Genomic DNA, 17,436 nt, shown 5'->3' with positions numbered 1-17,436 from the left:
GCTCAGTCCTGCCCCCAGCAGCTGGGACCTCTGGTGCAGTACAGTCTGTGTTCAGAGCAGGGCTTGGTTTTAAACTTAGCTGTTGATCTGGATGTGTGTAAATACTGAGGCCTTGTTCCAGAGCATTGCCATCAACCTTAATGTCCTCAGATCTTTCTCTTTAACTCCTCATTTCACCAAGGAAAATTTTCAGTTCATACTCAGTTTGTCAGAGTTAACCACAAATTTTTGAGCACTACGTTTGTCACTTCTCAGACCTCCGATGTCATTGACACTTCCAATTACATTATTTCATTCTGTTGCAGATGTGAAAGTGCACAATGTTTTGCTCTTATACTAAATTTACTTAATGCCATTACCTTTCAAGATGCCAGAGCCCTTTTATGCCTTGCCTGCATTGCATCTCGTGAAGAGAGGCCCTGACCCTGCATTCGTTTTGCATCCAAATGAGGCATGCTTGAGTTCACCAAGTCAGAACTGGATCCTCCAAACGAAGCTCCTGTTTTCTGTTTGTGGATTTTCTCTCTTACTTCTGAAACATGAACTTGTGAGGCTGCTTGATCAAGGATTTCCTCCGTAGTTCTCCTTATTTGATAGCAAACTCTGCTGAAGTCATCTGTTTCCTATGGGACCTGAGTTTAAGAGTTGTTGTTCACAGTTTATTTATGTGGCATGTGTTCTTCAAATTGCAGGCTGCCCGTGAGGAGCCCATTCACATTCTTAATGTTGCTATTAAAACTGATGGGGACGTTGATGATGATGGGCTGGCAGCCATGTTCAGAGAGTTCACACAGAGCAAGGTAAGTCAGCTCAGTTCTCTCCCGCTCTGGAGCAGGCTGGCTGTTCAGGACAGGTCTGGCTGCTTTGGGAAGTCATTGTGCTTCTCAGATGTTTTTTCCATAAATAAATGCAATAGTTGCATCCTTAATTTCTGCCATCTAAAATCTTACCACTTCACTGTTTGGATATCGCTACCCCTTTCTGAAGCCTCCAAGGTGGACACTGAAAACCACACAGCTCTCATTTTAGTTTGTAGTACTTCGTGGTCCATTCTAATCCTTCACCTCAGGACTTTCAATTTCTGGTAGGGTAAAAGACCTTAAAAAAATATATATATATATTTGTCAGGTGATGTTTTTTGCACCAAGTGGAATTGCTTTGGTATGCTTTATTGCTCTGTGAGATTCACTTCAGGGTATCAAGTATTGATCCTGTGGCCACTTCTGAGAAGGCTGTGTTGAGGACAGCCACTGGTGCCTGTGTTCACTTGCTTTCCTGATGGGCGTGAAGAACTCAGGCTTGTTGGTATGAATGGCTCTCTGGGCACTGCTGCATCCATGCTACCTGCAGTGGCTGTGAGAGCACTGAGGGAGCAGTTTCTAACTTCACTTCCCAGCTTGAAAGTTAGTCATACGTTCTGCAGAGAAGAGGGGTTCCCAGGTGGGACTGGTACCTGCTAGACTTCAGCAGCTTCCTGCCTCTTTAAGCAAAGAAAATAATCAAATATAAAAATTAAAACTAGTTTTACTTTTCATCTTCTTGATCATGCTCGAGGCGTTTTATGGGAGGGGATAAAAGGAAAGAAATTAAAAAAAAAAATAAAAAAAAAATTCCCAAACACATTAAACTATCAAATAGGTTGATCCAAATTGTCCAAATAATCTTCTCGTCCCAGCATGTTGTGTGTGTTTTTTCTAATAGAAATTAGGATCATATACTTGTAAATGACTTGTGGAGGAGATTGAGGCAGTCGGTGTAAATGGAGTTTCTCCAGGTGCTGATGGCTAATCGCTCTGTAATGGCTGTGGACTCGCTGTGAGACCCGCATTATTACGATGTAATCAGAATCCTGTTGCTATGCTGTTATTGTCTGCCACTTGTGGAATTTTAAAAGCAATAACAATTTTTGCTTTTTAAATCATGGAATTATTAAAGTTATTTTCTTCCTCTTGCTATGAATATAGTCGCTGATGCTCATTTTCAAAGGGCTTAACCTTAGTAAAACATTGCTGTCTGTGCTGAAAGGGGCTGTTTTGTTCCTGGGCTAGCAAAGTTCTCATTTCATTTTTGTTCTTCTTTTTTTTATTTTGATCTTTTTTGCTTTTCAATTGGAAAAAGGAGGAGAAAGGATAAAGTTTTAAAGGGGCAAAATTACGAGTTTTTTAACGCTTAAAAAAACCCAGCGATGTGGCAAATGCTCATCACACCACTTTCATTTGCAATGTGGCTTTCTGGAATTGGTTCAAGAAGCAACCAGAATGGGCATATCTGATAGGTATCTGAGGGACGGTGTACAAATACCATTTGTCACCTTTGTGATATCGATGGATCCGTCCTTCGGTCAGGGTTGTTCATGTACTTGATTTTGGCACAAACAGTACGTGGTGTTGTGCTTCGCTGGGTCAGTTCCTCTAAAAGGATCACTTTCCACGGCCTCGCCATGCCTATCTTGTGCTAAGAAAGAAATCTTTGCAAAAAGACCAACTTGTGTTGGCCATGAGAGAAAGCCCTTCAAGACTTGTAGCCAACTCTTCTGCTCTGCTTGTTGGCAAGGTTCAGCTGCGTGCTTTGCCCTTGCCCTGTGTTACTTAACTGCAGACTTTATGAATTTGCTTATGTGTGCTGCAGTGCAGTCAGCAGATGGGAGATCGTAGCTGTGAGTAGATCAAAACGGGCTGGGAATGAACTTGCAACAGAGATGCAGGAGCATCTGTAGAGCTTTTCTGGTTCAGAGAAGACTTGCACACGTTCTTACTGTGTTCCTTCTCTGTGAAGCTAAGTCTTGATTCCTTCTTTTCCTTTTGCAGAAATCAGTCCTGATTGAGCATGGCATCCGGAGGCTGACGTTCCTTGTGGCACAGAAGGTATTTTGGTGTCTCTCATGCTGCTAAAAACTCTTTGGTTTCTAGTTCATAGAAGCATTGAATTTATTGTGCTTGACACAAATTAAGTCCAATAACTGCAGTTATTTCTGACTTCACTGTTTTTGTTCTTTAAAATTGGAGATTGTTTTAATGCATTTGCTTAAGAAAATTAATTTACAATTGTAAGCAATCTTGGCACCTCTTGTAATCTTGATAATTCATTTTTGATTTTCATTCTAATTGCTAGCTTTCTTCTGCTTTTTTTTTTCTTTTTTTTCTCTTCCTGTGTTTGTGTGGTTCGTTTGTAAGGACTTCAGGAAACAGGTCAACTGTGAGGTGGATCAGAGATTTCACGTAAGTAAAAAAGGCTCTGGAACATGGTGGTATTTCTGATGAGAGGCCAAGAGACTCGTAAGCGACTCTGTTTCTCATTTGGTTCTTAGCCAGGCCTTTGATGCCAGCATTGTGTCAGAGTTGAATTTCACTACGAGGCTGGACCTGCTGCATTCAGCAGGGCTGCTTGCATGCTCATTGCCTGGCTAACCTCATGGCTGGCACTTTGACCAAGGTCTTCATTGTATTCATATCGTTCTATATTCTGAAATGCAATCACATTTTTTTATTTCATACATGCTGTGGGGATTCCTTCAGTCTTCTCCCTGATTTCAGTATAACTTAGAGGAATGACTGAAGTGACTTGCTAAATTTTGTCTGATGACTTAATGACGTGGAAAATGTTTGGTGCTTCTGCTGCTGTGAATTACTTCTTTCTCCTGGGCTTTGGCATCAGCAAGACTTAGCTTGGCCCTGTTTTCAAGGTGGCAATGCAAAGCATAAAGAGTATTTTTAGCCCTTCTGTAGCTGCTTTACAACTCTGGAGGTTGTTAGGAGTCTTTAAAGTGCAAGAAATTCATCCTGTGTTTAATGAACCTGGTTCAGCAAGTTGAGCACTGCTGGGAATCCGTGACCACGGTGCACAGACAGGTACTGGTGAGAGGGTTATGTAGGAATTGGACTCTTAGAAGGAAACCCTAGCTTTAGATGGGAAAAAATGAATTTTTAGAGAGTTGGATTGATAGTTGAAGAACGCAAAGCAGAAGTCTACGGATAAGCTCTGCAGCATGCATCAGAGATCAGGCTTGGACCGAGGCAGCCTTGTGCTGGCCCTGAGCTGTGCTGATGTGATGTGCTGGTAGGATGCTCCTGAGCCAGAGGGTGCACTGCACATCTCATCTGCCTGCAAAGTTTCTAGAGCACCGCTGGGACGTTTTGTGTCAGTCTTTATTACCATCTCCTGTTCTATTCCGTTTATTATTGGACCAACTATTAACTTAGCCAGGGCCCAGGCTTGGGTTTGTTTTTGTTTTAATTACAGTCTATATAATTAGTTCCCAGCATGTTGAGGTAATAGAGAGTTGCTCCAGCAAGCTTCCAATTTCCTCATCTCATTAGGTTTTTAACGTGATTATTAGTATAATAATCAACTATGATGATTTCTGTTGTAGCTTTTCACATTCTGCGATTTGCAGGGTGTCTTGATTGGCTAATTTAGGCAAATTATTTTGATTGTCTTGATGATGGTTGGTTGATGAGAACACAGCAGGGGTATAATTCTTCTGCCTAGGAAATGGAGCACTCTTTTGGATTTTGGTACCAGAGCACTGACAATTTTTTTGTGTGCACATCTAATTATTATATTTGCCCACAACAATAGTCAAATGCCTTGAAAGCAATTACATTAGTGATAGAATGGGCATGGATGATATTAGGGGAAATTGGCAGTGTGCAGGGGGGAACAGGTGGGAGGGATTTGGAAGAGAAGTGAGGAAACATGGAAGTCCTGCCTGTGCTTGTTGCAGAGTGCTTGGTCCTTGTAGGCTCACCTATGTGCCCGGTGTCTGAATGTTCAGGCAGGGTTCCCTTACTTCTGGCTGGTCCAGAAGACACACTCCAGTCAAACACAGATTCTTTTGTTCAGCTGGGAGCTATCAGGTGGCATTCCAGGGGCTGTTTTTTGTGGGAGGTTAGGATGATTTACCAGGTGGTTATTTTATCTGCTGTTTGTTACACTGAATCAAGCTACGCTTGCACGCCCTTATTGATGGTGAGAATGTGATTCAGAAATTCAGTGACTTCAAGTCAGAGACCGCCTTTATTTCTCAGTGAGAGCTCTGGCCAGCTGGGTGTGCTCCTTTCTATTACCTGAAGTACCAGTGGCTGGTGTTCTCGTGTTGGTGCAAAGCATTCAGAAATGTTCCTCCGCGCAGTGCGAGTGCAGCTCCACAGAAATAGATGACTTCTTGGATGGAATTGAGGGTGCACACAGCAGGATGCTGTCTAGACTTGCTGCCCTCTGAGACATTCAGTGCACCACAAAAAAAAAACCCAAACCTTTTACATTTTGCTAGGATATCATCTGAGCAATAGAATAACAGAGAAACCTAACCATAGCTGGGAGGTTTTTCTGGAGTTCTACTTCCACATGGAACGAAGTTCTGTTATTACAATTCATAATTTTCATTGGAAAGAGGGCATTTCTAACAGTAAGGCTGTGAAGATAACTTCATACAGTTAATATAGATTGTTTTGTGTACATCAGCTTACATAACAAGGTGTTAACGTGATTGTACAGCTCCCAAACGTTTCCACAATCACTGCAGCAATAACAGAACTAGCAGAAGTTCAATTGTATTGTCTGTTGATATTTGACCACAATAATAAAAAGCCAGTCAAGTGGCATCTGTTGCATTGACGGCGAAGACAGGCCTGAACTACCTCTGCTGCCTTGCTGGGGGTAGCTTGGTTTTCCACTGCTTTGTAATGCTGCAAAAGTAGCTGGGAACAACTTCAGTGATCTCCTCTGTTACGGTGCTACCCCAGGTGGATAACTTTTGGAGGATTAATGTCATCGTTTTTGTTTTCAGAGGGAATTCCCAAAGTTCTTCACATTCCGTGCCCGGGATAAGGTAAGCTGTACAATCTAAAGTCTTTCTTCTCTAAGCATTTACTGTATCCTCTCACATAGCTGCTCGTGCTGCTGTTGCAGGGAGCTGCTTCAGCTCAGCTTCACTGCACAGTGTGGTATCTTCACCTTCCCACACAGCAGTAGATTCCAGGAACAATGATGAGTCATAAAAATTAATGCATTTGGAACCTGACTTAAAGCTTCTGTGTTTGTGGGTTTCATTCACAGCGTAACAGGGGAAGTGTAGAAGCTGTATAACGATTCGATATCAAACTTCTTGGCTTCCCTGAAAAAGAGGGGAAAGAGCTGGAGAACTTGCTGTCTTACAGTGTGTGTTCCACTCTTAGTAGTTCAACAATTTAGTTTGAATTTGTAGCCTTTTAGGGCATGTGAATGTAATATAATGGATGTACGAATGAATGCAGTGGGTATCATCCAGATTTCTACATCCTCAGCGTTCCACCCTCTTAACCCACCTCCTCTTTACATCCTTCCCTCTCTGCTCATGCTGCGTTCCTTCAGTTTGAAGAAGACAGAATCTACCGCCATCTGGAGCCAGCGCTGGCTTTTCAGCTGGAGCTGAACCGAATGCGAAACTTTGACCTCACTGCCATTCCGTGTGCCAACCACAAAATGCATCTCTACCTGGGAGCAGCTAAAGTTGAAGTAGGAACAGAAGTGACAGACTACAGGTTCTTTGTGAGGGCCATTATAAGGCATTCAGACCTAGTTACCAAGGTGAGTTTTGTCACCCAGCTGAGCTCTCTTTCCAAGACAGCCTATAAAACTCTGTAAATCACTTGAGAATCTGCCTGAAAACCTATAGCACACATAGAGTGCCGCAGTTGTGTGCCCTCTCTTTGCTCACACTGGCTTTGCAGCAGCATGTCTTCAAAGGCCATATTCCTGTACCTTACAGAGATTTTTCTTGGGCTGTGGATAGTCAGAAATCCCTGCAGTAGTTATTTCTCCCTGTTCCTCCTGCCACTGATGCAATAGTTTTACCTGTCCAAATTTGTATTTATGCTGACCTAAACAAGTCAGCTGGATATGTGGACCCAGAAGGTGGGAGTACTGCCTCTGTGACTGTGATTGATCTGTTTCAGCGCTGCGCATCCTGCTGATACTAATGTAACCTATTTTCTCAGTCAAGTCCTTCTGCAGTTTTTCAAAGGCTGTTTACTTGGGTTGTGATTTTTGAATAGAAGGTAAATTATTTGTTGACAATGTCTGGCAGGAAGCCTCCTTCGAGTATCTGCAAAACGAGGGAGAGCGATTGCTTTTGGAAGCCATGGATGAGTTGGAGGTGGCATTTAATAATACCAACGTGCGCACTGACTGCAATCACATCTTCTTAAATTTTGTGCCTACTGTCATCATGGACCCATCTAAGGTATGGCCTTCTTGCCAACCCTGAACTGTTTGTTTTTCTTGGGCTTTGCTCGCCAGAATAAACGGTCGTTTGTTGTCTCTCTATGCTGTGTAACTGCACCTATTGACTGGGTGCATTTTAATGGCTTGGTGAATGACGTGCAGTTCCTACCAGCCTTTTTACAGCAGAAATCACAAGAAGTTGGGGACTAGTGTTACAAGTGATAACATGAGGGTCTGTTTAATTCCTCCAAATATTGGAGTTCTGCTTTTCAGTAGTGAGCCATGGGAGTGCTGAGAGATTCTGCACTGCTTGTTCAGTTATTTAATGACTAATTTTGATTTCTTCTTGTCAGTGTAAGTCACATGGAGTATACTTTTGCCTTGGGAATGGGCTGGTAGTGCATGTTACTACCAGATAGAAAGAGAGTAATGCTGTGTGTTAACCCAGATCTGTTAGGGGTAGCTTTGGAAGCCTTTTAGGTAAAAACAGCTCTAACACCTGTGCTATTTGCAAGAACCACTTCTCATATTCCTTATGTCTTTTAAAGACGAGGGATTAGAATGGATAAACGAGAGTTTGTAGGCATAAATTACATTTGTGGTTAGCAGACCACTGCAAAGCAAGTCCTGAATATGCTGTAAAGGCTGCATGGCTGCGTTTGGTTGGGAATCAACATTCTGCTCATGGTTACCAAAGGATATGAGAGCTGACCTTTCCTCCTGAGAATAACTGAAAGTTTAAAAAGATGAATTGGTTATCGGAGTAAAGATCTCTTGCTTGCTGACTTTAACTCATGATTAAAAACTGGTGATTTAAATTGCTTTTGAATAAATGCGCTCTCAGTGAATCCTGACCCATCAGTTCTCAGGAGCACCAGGGGTGTGCAGCCCCGGATGTTGGGCAGCCTTCAGATGCACACCGTGACTTTTTCCTGAGCAGCAGTGGAAAGGAGACTTTTTTTTTTTTGGAAAGAATGTTAAAAACAGACTATAAATTGCCTTCTTTTAATATGCGCTATTTGCCAACAGTAGTATATTACAAAGTTTAATAGAACACCAGAAGGCCAAGCTCCAAGCAGTAATTACTTTGTTGATTTAAAGCACTGTACCGTGTGTGCTGTGAAACATGATTATTGTGCATATAAGTGCTATACAACTGTTTGTCAAGGATTTCACTTTCCTGTGTTTTGTAATTCTGAGCTCTGAGCTGTGCTTGCAGGAGAGAGGTCAGTGCAGGGGACGCAGTGCTTGGCTGGGGAGTGAGGTGTCTGAGTTCAGTGCCATCCCTGCGTTTTGGGTCCTGCTCCTGCATATCAAGAGTTGTCAGGATGAGAAAGGGTCTGGTAGCAGCTCGTGTGCTGCTGTTTGGAGCTCTCTTTCCACGGCCCCAAAATGCTGGGCTGCCCTTGGAGCAGAAGCTTACAGCCGCGGGGTGCTGTGTCCAGAAAGGTGAGGCAAGTTCTGCTGTGTTTTAAGATCGAGGAATCCGTGCGCAGCATGGTGATGCGCTATGGGAGCCGCCTGTGGAAGCTCCGCGTCCTCCAGGCCGAGCTGAAGATCAACATTCGGCTGACACCGACAGGAAAGGCCATCCCCATTCGGCTCTTCCTGACCAACGAGTCGGGCTACTACCTGGACATCAGCCTGTACAAAGAGGTGACGGATTCCAGGACAGCGCAGGTATGGTTCCACGTGGCTCTGTGGTTTCGTGCTCACAGTATTTGTGGGGGGCGTATTACACCTGATAGGGCTCTTCTGTGGTTTGCTGTGTTTTCAGGTAATATAAAACAGCCATAGCAATATAAAACAGCCATAGCAATATAAAACTTCGCCACACCAAGAAGAGCATATCATTGTAAAGAAATTGCAAGAGGAACATAGGAGTAGTAAATATAATGTCCCCTAAAAGTGCATGTCCCCTAAAAGTGCATGTCCCCTAAAAGTGCATGTCCCCTACTTGTTTTGTGCGTGCTCTCAGAAGCGCGGTGTGAATTTTGGGTGTCGTGTTTGGAGCCGGGAGCTGGACTTGATGCTTGTGGGTCCCTTCCAGCCCAGCATGCTCTGTGATTCTGAAGGTGTAGGGAATGACTGGGGTAGGGTGCTATAAAACTGTGGAAGGTGCTTTTATGTCATTTTTATTAAGCGTAATGGGCTTTTTTGTAGTGGTTACAGCTGTTCTCAGGTCTTTGTGCTTTTCATGGCGTGAGAATATTGCGGTTAACTCAAATCCTTACGTATCCTGAAGTGCACGAACCATAGGAAGCATGAAAAATATTTAAATACAGGAATGTTTGCATCTCCTGCTGTAATAATCTTCCTGCCATGCAGAAGTAGCAACAGAACAAATTGCCTGGGCAGCGTTAATGTGCAGCCCAGAGTGCTGAGTCACCTCTTCTCCCCCTCTCCTCCATTGAATTCTTGCAGCCTGGCTGCACAGCCTGTCCAGTTCTCAGAGATCTCCGAGCAGATAGCAGCCACGTTTTGCTTCATTTCTGCCTTTGAGTGGGGACAAGAAAAGAGAAAAAACGTTTCAGTAATCTGCAGTAGCTGAGCTTTGCCCTCAAGTTTTGTTAGAAACTTGTGAAGGTCACTGTGGATCAGTACGGGTTCCTAACGGGGACCCTGGCCCAAATGCGTGTTGGCCTGAGCAGATAGCCATCACCAGAGCAGCTTCACAGAGGAGTGTTTTTGAAAACAGTGTGTGAACTGTTCCTTTGAATATAAAGCCTGAAATAGACTTTTTTTGCTGAATTTTCTTTCTTGTGGAATTCTTCAATTATCTCCCCCGCAATTAGAAAGCATCTGTAGTTCACAGTATCAGATCTGATATCTGTTCTGTTGATAAGAAAGCCCGATCGTGTTGCTTTTGTTAGGTGCATTTCTGTGAGGCAGCATTTGTGCAGCCCTGTCCCAGTTATGCAGTGCTCCTCGTGTTTATTTCTCAGTTGAAATAGATTTCCTTCCAAGTCCTGGCTGAGTGGAATATATAGTGCCATGAAGCATGGCAGCTGATAATTCATGTTGCTACTCTGGGAAAATCTTTTAAACTTATAATATCAAAACTTCAAGCCAAATGACATATGCAAGTCTTGACCTAGCTTCCATGATCAGTCAGTGGAGATACGGATACAGTGCTGTTCGACTCCATAAATAACAGAGTTCTCCTCTCTGCTCCCAGCCATCACAATCCATCGGCATAGATACGGTGTCAGGGGAAATACTGGTGAATGTGAAGTCATCTATGTCACCGGGTTTTTTCTGTGGGGACGTGGCTCTGTTCACTTTGCTTTCTGCTGTAATGCAGTAATAAGTCAGTGATGCTCAGATCCACACAGTTATGGTCCAGCACTGTCTCCAAAGGGTAGTAATGCATGATGAGGCATGGTGTTATAGGGTATGTGAGTATTAACATATTTGTAGGGAACAGAAGCAAGCCTGGCCAATGTGGAATATCCAGATGATTTTTGTTAAAATATGAATGAGGCAGGTCTGTGGAACTGGTGGATTAAGCTGTAATTGGCTGTGTCTTCTGCTGCAGATTATGTTCCAGGCCTATGGGGATAAACAGGGACCACTTCATGGGATGCTGATAAATACCCCATACGTGACCAAGGACCTTCTTCAGTCCAAGAGATTCCAGGCACAGTCTTTAGGGACGTCCTATGTCTATGACATTCCTGAGATGTTTCGGCAGGTGAGAGTTCTTTGTTAAGGCCTGGTGGATCGTTCTGAACTTCTCTATCTGCAAAGCACTTCTGTGCATTGCCATCCCTGCTTGTTGGGAAACGAGTGGCCTGGAATGGCTGACAGTGGATCCCCAGGGCCTGCACAACTCTGAATTGCGCTGGCTTTGAAAAAAATGAGGATTCTTGATACACTGCTGCTGTAGCTCCATTAATAAATCTAACAGCAGAACTTGAAATGTAAACCGTCTTGCGTTTCTTGTTTGTGTTTCTTTGTTTTAGCACCCTGTTATCCAGCCTTCCTGAAGGTTGGCCAGTGCATGCATTATAAAACGTGCTAATGAGCTTCAGAATTGATTGTGTATCTGATTTGCTGGGTTCTGTCCTGAATCACATAATTTGAATTATGCTAATTTGGGTGAAACTGTGTTTCATAGTTTAAATTCCAAAATAAGTGATATCCACTGAATACTGCCAGTCAAATTGTGGGGAGGGGAGATTTTAGAGGGCTCTGTCTTGAATGTTAATTCACAGCGGATTGAACAAAAGCATTTTCTCAACAAGAATTTGTCTCTTCATTCTCTAGTCTTTAATCAAACTCTGGGATTCCATGAATGAACACGCATTCCTGCCAACACCGCCGCTGCCGTCTGACATACTGACGTACACTGAATTGGTGCTGGATGATCAGGGCCAGCTCGTGCACATGAACAGGCTGCCAGGAGGAAACGAGGCAAGTTGCACTTCCTTTAACACTGCTTTCCTTTCCATGTCCTGCAGTACGTTGTGTCTTGGACTAGGTTTGACAATTGTAATGAAAATTTACCAAGCCAGGCACAAAATCTATTCATTCAGTCTTTCATAGATGAAATCTCCCTCTTGGAAATGGGATTTTTGTTTCATTAAAAATTAATACCTTCCATACAATGGATATTTTAAACTCCATAGTAAATGATTCCATTTCAAACCTGTGCCTATGCTATTTTTTCCTTCATAATTAAAAAGTGCTCGTTCAGCTATTCCAGGTAACTGGGGTTTATGTTTGAACCAAATATGTTTTACAAGACTAAATAGAAATGTTTTCATCTGCTTAAAAATGAAAAACCAATTTTATGCTTGCCATTGAAATACTGCCATGTTTGTGTAGCATGTGGGCAAGGTGTGTGCAACATCCCCCTCTAGTGAGTGATTTCCGTGGGACTAACGGGCTGCTAATGCTGCCAGACTAATTGCTGCTCCTTCAGCTGCCCGTGGAGGAGGCCGGACAGCTGTGGGCTTTTGCTGCTGTGTTGTGTCAGCAAGCCGTGGGTTGCAGCATTAAAGCAGCCTGAGAAGATAGCCAACTAGTAGCAGGTTTGGGGTTGTTTTTGTTTGTGTTTGGTCTTGGCTAGATGGGATTCCATAAGTGAATGCTTCTGCAGTAATTTAAATCTGAACTGTTCTAATGATGGTGTTGATGTTTTTGGCATTGCTGAACCAGCGTAGTGCCTTTTACTGGTTATGGAACATAAGACTTGTCCAAACGTTGTTGTTACACTGAGAACATCAAGGATGGTGATGAGAGGAAATAGGGGTTGCTATCACTGTTTATTACACATCTCTTATTGGGGGAAGGTTTCGAAAATAGTGTTTTTAGATTGAACCTAATTAGTCAGTGGTGACTACGAGAGCAGTGCTTCCTCGCTGGCCTATGGCAGAACCTCCTTAAGCAGGACAATTAAACCAGGCCGGGGCTGTGCTGCTGTGGAGCCTCACGCCATCATCGTTCTCTTTCTCTGCACTCATTCAGTGTCTGAGTGGATGGTGGCTGGGGAAACAGCAAAGTCCCTCGGGGACGTAGCTCTGCTCTTGCTGAAATTACAAGCACGGAGCTGCCTGGGCATGAACATGTACTGTTTACTCTGCCAGTATGAATACAAATAGTCTTATTATAAGAGATTTTGTACCCAAAGACCACCAAAAAAAAATTAGGAGTTTTATTTAACCCTTGGTAGACTTCGTTGCCCTCAGTCTGCAAACAAACTATGTGGCTGTTGCTGTGTGTGCGGTGTTATGTCCTGTGCAGGATCCGACCCTCCTGGGGCAGCCAGGCTGAGGGGTTCAGCCGTTGGAAAGCAGGACACTGAAATGCAGCATTGCCCCGTGTTTTTGTGTCTCCTCAAGATCTCTTACAGAGGTGCACAGCAGTGCCGCCCTGCCTTCCAGCAGCAGCAGGGCTGAGGTGGGGGCCTGGAGGGCAGCGCTGGGTTGGCTGCGTGCCGAGCGGTGCAAGCGAGGGGTGCGGCGTGCAGCCCACGGCCGGTGGTGCTCAGCTGCCAGGCAGTTGCCGTGGGACCCTGTGCAGCTGGAATGAGGTTTGAGGCGTCGGTATTGAATTCTGTTACCAATAGCTGCTGCACACAATGGTGCTCATTCAGATGGGAGAGCGGTCAATCTGAGCAAGGGCTGCGGCGGCACTCTGAAGGACAGGTGACATTCACGGGGTGACGAGCTGCCGAGCGGATTCATTCCTCCCCGCTGCACTTCCTTTATCAGGATGAGCCGACTTGAGGCTTTCAGGGTTTAATTTCGCTCAGCTGAGGAAACAAATTTTCACAAGCGTGCGCTCGAGGCTCTCTGTCCAGCAGAGATGGAGGCGGGGTGCTGGCGGGGTTCAGGCAGGGGCCTTACCTTTGTTAGGGCTGCTCAAATTCAAAGGGGGAAATACTTGGGACTGTTGCAAGGATAATTTAAGCAAATACGTTCTAAGAGTCTTAATTTGTGCTTGCTGGGTGCTGGTTGTTACAGCATGTGTGCTCCCCCAGGTTTGGCTAGCAGTGCCCCAAGCTGTGAGCTGCTCCACTGCGAGCCTTGGTGAGCTGCTGGCTGGGCCTGCTGGGCAGGGCATTTCCAGGGGAGCAGGACTTATTTTTATAGAGGAAAGTTCTGCCTGTAATCAGTACAGCTGCTGCTCAGCACATTCAGGCCTCTGTCACTGTTCTGCCTGCTGGTGGCTGGGAAGATCAGGGCAACGCTGTCAGAAATGGGATTTGGTTTTTGGGTGATCCTTCGTGGAGTCGGGAGTTGAACTTGAGGATCCTTGTGGGTTCCTTCTAACTCAGGATGTTCTGTCATTCTCTTACACCTGTTTTATATCAGAGATTCAAACAGAGCTATTCCCCCACGTGAGGAGCGCCTCTCCAGCCTGGTATCAGCTGTGCTGGGGCAGGGCTTGTCTGTTCTGCTGGGGCTGTGCTAAGCAGTCTGAACAATTACATTTTCTCCATGTGAAAAGGGGTCAAGACACTCCTCCTCTTAAAGCATTCAGTTCAGCTAAGTGCCCTAATTGTTTTAGCCAGCCGGTGAAATTGAGAAGCTAGCATAAAATCTGGAGATTTGCAGCCACTGCATTCAGCTGGATGTCAACAAGAGAGGCTGCAGTCCCTGCTCTGATCCTGGGCAGAGCAAGAGCTCAGAGCAGGGAGTCTCCCATCCCCACAGGCTCTGCTGGCTGTGCTCTGGGCTAACCAGGCTGATGCCGTTTTTGTTTTCAGAGAGATCTGTGAAATGGGAAATCTCGAAGAACTTTCACAATGTGAGAGGTTTTTCTCCGTTTAGCTTATGACCACTTCATGTAACCCACCACCTCATTTGGCACTAATTATCTCTTTGCTGGTAGTCTCAACAAAGAAGCCAAGGACTTAATGGACCATGAAAATACAACTTGTTATTTATTCCTAGGCAGTGCTTGCTCCTTCTGAGCAGAGGATCTGTCCTGTCATGGCCACGCGGGGGAGCTTGCAGTGCTGCTGGCCGTGCCGTGTGCTCTCATAGCCCAGAAGGCATCGCTAATGCTGGGCCTTTTTCCATTCCCATGCCCTCTCAGTACAGCCAGAGCTCTTGCTGAAACACACCTGCTGTTTCTTTGGGCTGCAGACAGAATCCTGGATGTTGCCTCGAGCTGTCTGTGAGACGATGTCTGTTCCAGATCCTTCTCAGTAAGCTCATGAACAGTCTTCTGGTCCCCAGTTACTCCTCCTTATGTGTCCTCTGTTACAATGCTGGCTGCTTTGACACCTCTGCTTACATGTGAGACTGCTCCAGTTAGCTCTGTCTGCTGCCGTAACATTTCAGTTATGAATATTATCAGGCCGGCACACTTGATAAGATGGAATATGCAATCCTAAAAAGTTAAGAACAATTTGCAAATAATTTTCAGAGCTGGTAGGTATATGTAAGAGAGCTGAAGGAGACAGTATTTTATCAGCAGAACCAAACACCAGTCAGTAGCTCCCTTCTGATGCTCCTGAGTGTGTTGCTGGATGAGGACTGTGGGACAAATGAGGCACTTAATGCACCACTGTGACCACATCAAGAACTAAGCAGCAGAAGGTGGATGCTCAGCTCATCTCCATTCTCAGTTTATTAGACATGAGCCTTTGAAATGGTCAGAGTTAATATAGGTGAAAGGAAACAAATCCACTTGCATTAGGTTACAAAAGTACATTTACACTGAAGTGTTTTTCACAGGAAAATTTCAAGTTCATACCATGCTTAGATCTCGATTACAGCACAAGACTTCTAACATTCCTGCAAGTTTAATTTAAAAAAAAAAAAAAAAAATGGGAGCCTTTCTTCACGGTGACACAATCTCACATGGTTCAGGAGTGGGACGGGTTCAGTGTGGGACAGAAGCGTGTGGCTGAGACGTGCTGATGTTGGGAGGGATGGGTTTGGGCAGTCCCAGAAGCAGGGCCTCACCACCCGCTGGTAAGAGCCAGCTGAGCTCCAAGGGCAGAGAGCCTGCGGCAGCACCCCGCGTCGCCCTGCAGCTCAGTCTCTCTGTAAATGTGTCATTTCCCCTCTTGGCGCTAGATGTCACAGTTTTTCCTTCTCAGCAGCGTGAGGCTCAGAAGTAATCCTAGCTGGAGGTGTGTTGGCAGGCACCTTTCCCTGGCCAGGTGACATTGCAGCCAGCGCTGGGCTGAGGGCTGCAGCGGCGCTGCTTCTCCAGCTCCGTGGATCGCCTGGGGCTCAGAGGTGTAGCTAATGAATTTTATACGAGCACAGCTTCGCAGTTGAACTGCACGTTCTGCTTTGTCACCCCATGTCCCTGCGTTTTATGACAGGCACAGGGCATTAAAACATCCGCTGGGCTCCGTGCAGCAGGCAGATAAGCGCTTCTGAGAGAGCCGAGAATGTGGATGGCGAAGGTGGGGAATTAACATGAAGGTGAACGGAAACACCCACCCATCTTCACACCCCAAACCTAACGGAGAAAAATAGTTGATTCCCTTTTATTTCCCAGTCCTTCTTCTTGATGAGTTGTGGGAGCAATCCTGACCTGAAGGCCCCCGTGGCACTGGGAATAGGTTTAAATAACAGGGAAGCTGGACAACTATTTGTGCTGCACAGCAAGTGGTGGCTCCTCATCTGCAACACGGTACAATTTCAGGAGGTGATCCTCCATTGGCAGAATGATTTTAGCCCCCATCAGCGAGATGCTTGGGTGTCACAACGAGGCGCAGTGGCTGGGTTGGTGCACAGCATGCTTTTGCTGCAAACAGGAGGTTGTTTTTTTTTAAGCAAAAGATAGAATGTCTGGTGGTGATTGGAACATAATACAAATTTTTGGATGTTATAAGAGAATGGCCCAAATTTCTTGCAGGGTTTTATTCCAATACCTTTGTAAGTAGAGCTCAGAAGTGATGGTGCAAAGATTAACTTGTATCTTGGTGTATATATTTGAACAGTTGGACACACGTTTGCCTACAGTGCAGGAAGTTCCTAATGAAGGTTGCCCCGTGGTCTGTGTGATCCATCGGTCTGTTACTTTATGAGATGTGAATTGTTTTGGCTGAAGTTTTCAAGCTTTACACCTGCCTGGAAGAAGATATTAGCATTTTGTGTGGAAACCTTCATCCAAAGCGCTGTGTTTTGATGCAAAAGCTGGCAGTGATGTTCCCAATTAATCTGTGGGCTCAGACAGGAGCTTGAATTTATGGAGAATGTGGTTTAGTTCAACACGATGCCTTCAGCTATCCCGGAGATTGCAACAAACCTTGCAACACAGGTGTGGATGCAGTCCAAGCTAGTTTTGCAGTCTCCAGCAGTTGTTGGAGCTTTCCTTTTGGAGCTCTGTGCGTCCACCCACTTTCGCTGGTCATCAGCCAGCCAAGTGCCCTTGGTCTGGTGGAAGGAGCCAAGGCAGCAGGAATTCATGTCGGGTTCTTTCCAGTCCCAATGCCTTGCAGCTCATGCACTGAGCAGCACTTTGCCACATCTCCTGGAGCCATTCTTCCCCGTGCCTCATCCTCACGGCCCTGCGTTGTGCAGCACTGCGCCTGCTGTGAGCTCGGCTGCACCTCCTGCTGCTGACGATGCCTTTTTCAGAGCCAGGAAGAGGAAGAAGGGATCCTGGATTCTGCTGTTCCCCTTTTGTCAAGGCAGTAAGGCTAAAGGCCTCAGCAGTCTGTTGTGCCTTTCTTTTGGGAGCTGGTTCGTGCTGAAAATAGCGTTCTGGCTTTTGGTCATGGCTGAGTGTGGAGAGGCTTTCTTCTGGGTGTTGGGA

At 45.1% G+C, this 17,436-nt stretch overlaps 1 protein-coding gene across 3 annotated transcripts in view; it reads left to right on the top strand.

The window, feature by feature from the left end:
* ACACA (acetyl-CoA carboxylase alpha) overlaps window positions 1-17,436 on the top strand; it is a gene marked incomplete at both ends in the record, with an annotated part of 96,929 nt that overhangs the window by 42,964 nt on the left and 36,529 nt on the right. For 2 of the 3 annotated variants that reach the window (XM_079545009.1, XM_079545011.1), the window contains 8 exons: window positions 693-800; window positions 2,808-2,864; window positions 5,789-5,830; window positions 6,352-6,567; window positions 7,067-7,222; window positions 8,680-8,883; window positions 10,742-10,897; window positions 11,473-11,619. In XM_079545009.1, coding sequence (XP_079401135.1) covers window positions 693-800; window positions 2,808-2,864; window positions 5,789-5,830; window positions 6,352-6,567; window positions 7,067-7,222; window positions 8,680-8,883; window positions 10,742-10,897; window positions 11,473-11,619 — 1,086 coding nt within the window. Of the gene's footprint in view, window positions 1-692; window positions 801-2,807; window positions 2,865-3,173; window positions 3,219-5,788; window positions 5,831-6,351; window positions 6,568-7,066; window positions 7,223-8,679; window positions 8,884-10,741; window positions 10,898-11,472; window positions 11,620-17,436 lie in introns of all 3 variants that reach the window. The other variant, XM_079545010.1, reaches the window with a different exon arrangement.

The sequence above is a fragment of the Tetrao urogallus genome, assembly GCF_951394365.1.
Source record: "Tetrao urogallus genome assembly, chromosome: 20".
Lineage (NCBI taxonomy): Eukaryota > Metazoa > Chordata > Aves > Galliformes > Phasianidae > Tetrao > Tetrao urogallus.
The sequence above is the reverse complement of the archived record's forward strand: the minus strand, read 5'-3'. Positions and strand labels throughout refer to the sequence as shown.